The sequence below is a fragment of the Cyprinodon variegatus genome, unplaced genomic scaffold, assembly GCF_000732505.1.
Source record: "Cyprinodon variegatus isolate N-32 unplaced genomic scaffold, C_variegatus-1.0 Scaffold184, whole genome shotgun sequence".
Taxonomy (NCBI): domain Eukaryota; kingdom Metazoa; phylum Chordata; class Actinopteri; order Cyprinodontiformes; family Cyprinodontidae; genus Cyprinodon; species Cyprinodon variegatus.
The window spans coordinates 1,154,695-1,163,788 of record NW_015150637.1 but is presented as its reverse complement, the minus strand read 5'-3'; the positions used below and the strand labels follow the sequence as shown (position 1 = coordinate 1,163,788).

Genomic DNA, 9,094 nt, shown 5'->3' with positions numbered 1-9,094 from the left:
ATATATATATATATATATATATATATATATATATATATATATATATATATATATGAATGTATATATTTTCACAATTATTCCACTCTGGATGTTTGAAAGGCCCCCAGCTCATGCAGAGAGTATCTCTACTTTGAATGTATATGTTATGATTATGCAAATTTAATGGCTTAATATGATTCAGCAGTTTACTGTTCTTTAACCATCCTCAAATGCACGTACAGTCCTGTCTTGCCTTGTCCCATGCTGGTTCGGAAGTTCCAGCCCCGCCCCAAGTTTTACCAGAGTGCTGTGCTGTGGCATTGTGCGTCACTGGGAGCACCCTTCCTACACGCACGTACATGAGTGTAAACACATGGAAGAAACAGTACAAAGTGTCTTCTTACATCAGCCCACGCCACAGACTTGCCTTTATTTACAGGGATCATGCTACAGAATTGTTTGATCGTCTCCGTTGTTTCACATCTGCTTATGCATTTGTTCTTCATATAACTCGTGTTTGTTCAAATAAATCGTGTCACATGATCCTTCCTTTCCACAATGACTCCTGTTCATTAAAGAAACTTAATCAAACTTTGAGCTCTCAGACCAGATGTTATCATCCTTACTGTCAAAGTGAGTCATCTGTGAATGACCATGTAGCATAATGTTTAAAGGGGTGTTGTTCCATTTCAGGAAGCCTATGATAACTAAATTACAGGAGTGGAAACAACATTGCAAGAACTGATTGTTATGTATTTGTCCACTACTTAGCAGGCAGTTACTGCAATCATGAGAGTTCTTTGAGTTCATCTACCTTGAAAACTAAATTACGTCTCTAAATTTCTCTATAGAGATTGTTCAAACATCATGAAGTGTTTTACTTACACAAGTTATTTGTAGAATTTCAAGTTAACACTCTTAGCAAAAGTATGTATAATTCAAATTAATATTTCAAAGTATACTGAAGTATACAAAAGAATATATCCTTTAAGATTGATAAGAAGTTTAAAAAATGTATACTTATTGGGACTAAATTCTGACATTTTAAGTTTACTTTACAGTAAACTTAAGGTAGTCTTGAAGATATGCCTTTATTTACCCATTATAAACTTACAATCTACTTATAGTTTATAAAAAATATACTTTTAAGTATTCTGGGAAAACTCAGGTCATACTGATGAGCACATAAGTCCTAATGGACTAAATTTAACTATATTCTGTTGAAATACTAACAGTTCAGAGCACTTAAGAAGGAGTATAAACAAGTTGATGCGCATGGAGTTCTGTTGACTTGAAGTTTTTTTTATAAAGCATGATGTTGCATCTTACAATGTAAATTAAATGTTTTTTTTACTTTGATATATTTGCATTAATGAACTAGCAAAACTTGGGATATATATAATTTTGCATACTTGAGTGATCTTAAAAATATAAACAGATATGTAAATATATACCTAGTTTTACTAAGAGTACATATAATTCAATTCAATTTATTCATATAGTGCCACTTCAGAACACATGTCATCTCAAGGCTTCAAAGGTTCTATCTAAGGTAAACCAGTTGATTGCATCGACTCACTTTCTCAAAGGCAACCCCTCACACCAAGCATGCTTGTAGTGAGCGTGGAGAGGAAAAACTCCCTTTTAACAGGAAGAAACATCCAGTAGATCCAGGCTCAGTGTTCAGTGTGATCGGCTATTTGCTGAGGCCGACTGGGGTTCAGGGAGATAGAAACAGACTAAAATGCCCTCTCTGGAGCCAAAGTGAGTGTTAAAGTACCCCCTTGGGAGCCAAACAACTGCTCAAGTGACCCCTTGGGAGCCAAAATGCATGTTAAAGTGCCCTCTCAGGAGCCAAAGTGTGTGTTAAAGTACCCCCTTGGGAGCCAAACATCTGCTCAAGCGGCCCCTTGGGAGCCAAAATGCATGTTAAAGTTCCCTCTCTGGAGCTAGAGTGAGTGTTAAAGTACCCCCTTGGGAGCCAAACAGCTGCTCAAGTGGCCCCTTGGGAGCCAAAATGCATGTTAAAGTGCCCTCTCAGGAGCTTAAACGTGTGCTAAAGTCTCCCCTCTAGATTCAAAAACATGTGGTATAGTACCCCCTTGGGAACCAAAATGCATGTCCAGGTTCCCTCTTGGAAGGAAAAAGCACTCAAGTGCCCCCTTGGGTGCCACAACCAATGTTAAAGGGCCCTCTCAGGAGCCCAAACACATTTTAAAGTGCCCTTTTGGCAGCCAATATGTGTGTTAAAGTGCCATCTACAGTGGTGCTATATATGTGCCCTTTTTTTTCTTTCCTCCCCTGCAGTTCAAAAACTCTGCAGACACAACTGAGTTACAACAAGTAACGTGAAATAATATTTACTTATCTCTATTTTATAATGAGTATACGTTAAACTTGCGTATACTAATTTTTGTGTTCGTCAATAAAACCTGGCAGAAATTACAAAAATAAGATAACACATCATGTTATGATTATTAATGTGTGTCCGTCATACAGAAATACAACTCTGCTGACATTACAATTGACCGATTTTAAAATGTATTTACATGACCAACTTTGTAATATCAATACCTTGGATGCCAACAGGACTAAGCCTGCTCTCTTAACCAATTCTACAGTTTTTTTTTTATTGAATTATAGCAACATTTGGCTTACTTCATAGTTTAATAAAACAAAGCACATACACATTTTCTCTGGTTCATTATCATCTACTTCTTCTCATGCTTGAAGTTCTCTGACTTCAAGCATGAGAAGAAGTAGATGATAATTCCGCCTTTGTCTTGGAGATGTTTCTAGCTGAACATACAGACACATTTGCTTAAACAGATTAACCTTTAGGTTGTTTGTGCTTAGATGCTTTTGTCTTTATCTTGCAAGTATTAAATATTAAATTTTATTGAACGGCGGCCCAGATAGCACCAGTGCCTTTAGTCACTGGCCCACATATAAATGTCATTATCTTAGAAGTCAGTATTTGACTCATTGCTGCCCCTTTCAGCTATGCTAATATTAAAAGGGGTCTTCCACTGACTCAAAATATCAAAAAGTAGCTCTACTCCTACTCTGTTCATCACTTATTTTGGCTTGAACTAATTTCCATTTTTTTGCCTCTTTCTCGCTGTCTGTATTTTTGTCTTTGTTTTTCTTTGTTTCAGGGACCTCACATTGCATCAGTGACTCTGGCAGCCTATGAATGCGGTTCAGTGGAATTCCCTGAGCCTCCCTATCCGGACCAAATTGTCTGTCCTCATGAGGGAGCACCGACATCCGGCACTGGTGCGGAGCAGGTGGGCGTGAGGGCAGATGGAATGGTGGAGCCTGCAGGCCTCCAGGGAAGCATATCCCTCTGGACCATCATGTCAAAAGTTCGCCTGGAAGCTTGTATGTGGGTAAGTCTTAATAGAACTGTTATAGCCGGGGGTACTTCTCAGACTTATATTAACTACTCTGAGTTACTTTGCACTGATCGTACACCGCTTTCTCTCGTTTTCTGAGTCTGTTTTATTGTAAAATAAAACACACTATGTATAAATGTCCTTAGAACTGTTATTTTGTTGTTGTTGTTTTTTTTACTGTATCTTATCTCCGTTCCATAACAAGCTTTTTTTTATTAAAGATTACCATTATTTCTGTGGTGCTTATTTTGCTAAATTTATCGGTAGATCAAGCCCTTTGTGTGTGCTTATAATAACAGCACTGTTTTGACCGAAAGTACAATACTGCGCATGTATGCAGGCGCTTAACAAGGAAGCGATGGGCTAAGCCAATTAGCACCTCCCGGTGAAGTTGTAAAAAGTCCAAGATCCACCCATCCATTTTCTCTTATGCGTATCCCAAGTGGGGTCACAAGGGGTGCTGGTGCCTAACTCCAGTTGTCTACAGGCGAGAGGAGGGGTCCACCCTGGACAGGTCGCCAGTCCATCGCTGGGTAACACAGAGACAAACAGGACAAACAACCATTCACACACACTCACACCTAAGGAGAATTTAGAGAAGTCAATGAACCTAACAGTCAAGTTTTTGGATTGTGGGAGGAAGCCGGAGTACCCGAAGAGAACCCACACATGCTTAGGGAGAACATGCAAACTCCATGCAGAAAGACCCCGGGTCCACTGAGCAGCCCAAGATCCACTGTAAAAACAAAAACAAAACAAAAAATGAGAGAATTGTTCATTCCAAGTGGGAAAGACTTGAATATTTTATACAAGTTGATGTTCACTAAAGCAAGAGTTGTTGGATGTGCGAGGTAACATCCTTATTAATAGCAGTGATAGAAATGATATTCTTAGCCTCTACAGTCTAAGGACAAACATTTTATAGATACATGATCAGCTGATTGATTGGTTGACTGAAATAGTCATCATGGTGTCCCATGCCGTTTTTTGTCAAAGCCAATAAAATCCTGCAGCCTACTCAAGATCAGATTCAATTCATCTCCCATGGACAATCTACTTGCCAAGGAAATTGCATTTCAATGCGTTAAATTTACCTTTATTACTATTAAAATATTTTAACTTATGACTTTTTTTTATTTATGTAATTGAAAAATGTCTTATCACAATGCTTAGTGTTTGTGGGGAACAGGAATTTTCTTCTTCCCTATATTTTTTGATAGGAGGATCCAATGAGGTCTCAGTAAAACTTTAAGTTGCCATAGATCCATCCATATATTTGATTAATATGGGATTGTCTCCAACCATGTCACTTTACAGCGAGGCACTGCAGGACGTCCGAGCTACTTTAACTAGCTGACAAATTTGTCACCATCTTGTTTATGACAGTTCTGTGGTACTGCCAGCAGATGGCATAAATGTCTGTGTATATACCCGCTCATTGCGTCCTGTGCAGAAATTCTATTTATGCTCAAAAAGTAAACTATTAGGATGGACCCTTGGTGTATGAACCCGTATTTTATTACCATCAAATGGTTTGTGGTATTTCTGTATAGGCATATACTGTGGGTATGCACCTTTAAAGCTTTAAACCTTACCTACACCATCACACTGTAGTGCAGGAATCCCCAAAGTTGGTCCACAAGGGCCATTGACCTGCAGGTTTTAGAGGTTTCCCTGCTCCATCCCAGGTGATTTACATCGATAGTTGATAAACAGGCTTTTGCTGAACTGCAATCATCTGAATCAGCTGTGCTAAAGCAGAAAAACCTCTAAAACCTGCAGGACAGCACCCCTAGAGGACTGACTTTAGGGATGCCTGCTGTAGTGAATAACTGTACAGTGGAAGCTCCAATTCTTTGGATATATCCCTCAGTTTGATCTGCACTGCTAAACAATAAAATCTTTCCCTATTCTGGTCTTATTTTTAAAAACTGGTCTGAGATTATCAACCAGGACAGTTTCCCTGTCTGTGCTAAAGAAAAGCCTCAACACAGCATGGTGCTGCCACCACCATGGTTGTCAGCAAGGATTTGGTTTGTAGTGTTTTTTTTACTTTATTTTATAAAACAATTTTCAAATTGCGTCTTATCTAAGCAAAGTTTACTGTGTCCTCTTTAATTCCTCTGCCTAAATGTGAGTGATGCTTCTTAGAAACGCCACAAATGTACAACGTCCACAGTAATACCCTATTCTTGGAAAACCCTACTTCCTTACTGAGAATTTCCAACGAGCAACGTCAACCAGTTTGGTGGCCACCTAAACCTTTTTTTTGCTTATGAGTTTTTATTTTTTTCTGGGCCTGGACAGAAAACTACCCACGACTTCACAGGTACTGTGTGTAAAAATAGACAGTGAGGGTTTGTGGTGCCAGAGTTCCTTTTTAAAAAGTTGAACTATGTCACAGAGCAGCCTTTTTGAAGTTCTGCTGGTTTATCAGTGTCTCACACCTGTTTCTGCTGCTGCTACTCTTCTTACTCATTAAACATAAAAAAACAAGAAGAATAAGAGCTTGACGTGTCACAGACTCACGCTTGGTTGCAGATTTCAGTTTAGCTTTTGAGAACTGCAGAGAGCTTGAAAAGCTGAACTTGGTGGATTGTTTTACAATTAACTGCTTCCCTCTTCCTTGTAATGTGGAAGGTAGTGTGCTGAGGGGAAATAAAGCTCTTTAGTTACTTCTTCACTGCTGGCGTCTTTACGGGAACCAGTCCTTCTGCTCTGTGCCGTAATTGGCCCCCCATGCTTCAATGGAGCTGTAAAATATTAACTACACACACTCTTCCTTCCTTTCAAAGGATTACCAAACTCTCTGTTTGTTGTTGTGTTTGATGTCACCAAATCCCCCTTTGGATTCACCCCCACCCACGAGGCTTGTCAGCTCTACAGTTGGAGGCACCTGTTGCACGCCCGTTTTCAAAGCAACATCACCCCCCACCACCACCACCACCTCACTGCTTATGTTTGGTGATGAGACATGAAACTGCCCCCCCTTCCCCTCTTAACAACTGCTTCTCCACCTCCTCCTTCCACTTTCTCTTTCCTCCTCTTCCTTTGTCCATCTCCTGCTTTGCTCCTGCAGTCGATGACAGCGGATGCCTTAAGTGCTCCACTTCAAACAGCAGCACGGTGCAGGTGGACAAATTTCATCGCACTGCTTCACAAATACCCCGAGCTGCGTACTTGCAAACAGAGGCTGAGCGCTTTGAATGGAGCAGCTGCCAGGGAGATTAAAATACATCCCCATTATTAAGAAAAAGAAAAAAAACAAAGTAGAGGGTTTCATTAAAGACTGCAGTGTTAACTTGAGCACAGGGTGTCCAGATTAGGTGCAGTGTGCCAGGATTTTTTGGCTAGCACCGCCCCCTGACAGTGATTGTTTTGGCTTGTTTGTGCTGCCATGGTTGCTAACTACCCACTAATCATCTTCTGGCTCAGCCCGTCAGCAACATTTAACGCTCCTGTGATTAGTTAGTTATACTCCTCTTTGAAGCTGATGTGTTTTATGTGTTTTACCAGAACAGCAAATTCGGCTTAGATATTTTTATTATTATTTTAACTCTTGCCTGTCTTTTAAAGATGAAGCTTGTACTCCTGCGAATCTGTTTCCTGGTTGTAATTTAATTGGGCCAGAAATATTCATACCAATTGAGGTATTCATAAAATATAATGAATTTAATGGGATTTTGTGCAATTCACATAAATTCAGCTCGGCTTTTAAGATCCAGACTTTACAAGAGTGTTAGGCTAAATTAACTTTGTGCTTTAGGGACAACGGCAGAAAGAATTAATTAGATTAATTGTGATCAATCGATTATTGAATTAGTTGTCAACTAATTTAGTAGTTGCTTAATCATTAATCATTAACCCCCCCTCTCTCTCTGTATATATATATATATATCTATATATATCTATATATAGATATATATATCTATATATAGATATATATTAGGGATGGAACGGTTTATGAAAACCGTCAGAACCGTTCGGTTTGACTGTCTCGGTTCGATTCGCGTGTGTTTCGTTCGGTTCATGCGCTGCTCCTTTTTCTCATAGGCGAAGCGTTTACACTCCAGAGCAGAAGGTGGCGGTACTGCTACCACAGCCAACCACCAGTAGTAAACAAGAAGAAGAAGCGAAGCAGCATGGCCAGCAGCACTTTATAGGTTTGCTGTATGGGACCACTTTGCATTTAGAGTGACCTACGATGACGGCGGAAAGAAAGTTGTGGATAAAAACAATGTGCAAGCATTGTGCAACACGTTTTGTTTATGCTAACAGCAACACGACCAACATGTCAGGCTAACAATCAACATATACCGAAACCGAACCGAAAGCCGTGACCACAAACCGTGAACCGTTCCACCCCTAATATTTATATATATATATATATATATATATATATATATATATATATATATAAATATATATAAATATCAGCTGTGCTGCTGCCATCAACACCTTTGTTTATAGAGGGTGGAGATCTACCTGTTTTTCAGTGTAGTCCTGTTTCTCTGACTGTGACTGGCTGGATGTGCTCTCTTCATCCTCTGACATGGGAGCTGCCTTGGAGCTCGTCTGCCTGGCTGTGTGTTTCCTGGACGAGGCCGCCTTTTTACAGTTGCTTTTTGTATCTCTGCTTCTTTTTGTATCTCTGCTTCTATCTCCTTGAACCCCAGTCGGCCTCAGCAGACGGCCCTCACACTGAGCCTGGTTCTGCTGGAAGTTTCTTCTTGTTAAAAGGGAGTTTTTGCTCTCCACTGTCGCTACAAGCATTAATTTAAAAAATATTTATTCAAACAAATAACCTTTCCGTCAGTCAGTATGTTCTACCCAGAACTCCTCAAGTGGAAAAGCTTTAGTTTCACGTGGTTTAAAGCTGTAAAAAACATTTCCTGCGATTATTTATTGAATTAATGAAAAAACAAATCAACAGATGAATCTATTAGTAAAATCGCAGCTTTAATAGTCACAGCCGGGTTCAAAGGTCATGGACAAACTATGTTACTGATATTCAGTGTTTTTTGCCTGATTAAAGCTCTATGCACAGGACAACTATTTCATTTAAATGTAATTGTTCTTCTCTTCCTCTGAACCCATGAGAATATTGTAATTATAATCTCTGTGCTGTTTACTCCAATAGCTCTTGAAAAGGAACTTGTTTTAAGCTCTTTTAGTTCCATATAGCCTCAGCTGCCCCATATTCTCTCCTAATAAACACATCCTGTTCCTGTGTCATTCTCCACACCTCCCTCAGTATAAAACTCTCAGCTCATCATTGTACTACGTCGAACTTTTCCATCACCATATTCATTTCTGCCTCATGCTTATCAGCTGTTTTCTCCATCACTGCTCCATGTTATGTCCTCCTGATGCTCTATGGTTGTTATTATTTTTTAGTTTTGGGCGTGCAGGTGGAGCAGTGGTTACTGTGCACAACCCATGTACTGAGGCCTTAAAGGAATAGTACACCCAAAATATGATTAGCCTTCATTTTCTACTCACCCCCATGCTGAACAACACTCTGGGGTACTTTTTTGATATCTCAAATGCATCTGGAGATCTGGAAGGCTTCTTGCTGTCTGCTGACATTCAAATAATGGAGGTCTATGGCGCCCGAGGCAGAAAGGTCCATAAAAGTCCACAAAAAACGTTTCAATATTCCTCCATACTGCTCGTAAACAGTAGTGTATAGGATTTCCTAAAAGCGCGTTCACGAG

At 39.7% G+C, this 9,094-nt stretch overlaps 1 protein-coding gene across 1 annotated transcript in view; it reads left to right on the top strand.

Moving 5' to 3' along the window:
• vmp1 (vacuole membrane protein 1) overlaps positions 1 to 9,094 on the top strand; it is a 105,530-nt gene that overhangs the window by 48,117 nt on the left and 48,319 nt on the right. Inside the window, exon 6 of the mRNA XM_015379028.1 lies at positions 3,138 to 3,371. Coding sequence (XP_015234514.1) covers positions 3,138 to 3,371 — 234 coding nt within the window. The remainder of the gene's footprint in view (positions 1 to 3,137; positions 3,372 to 9,094) is intronic.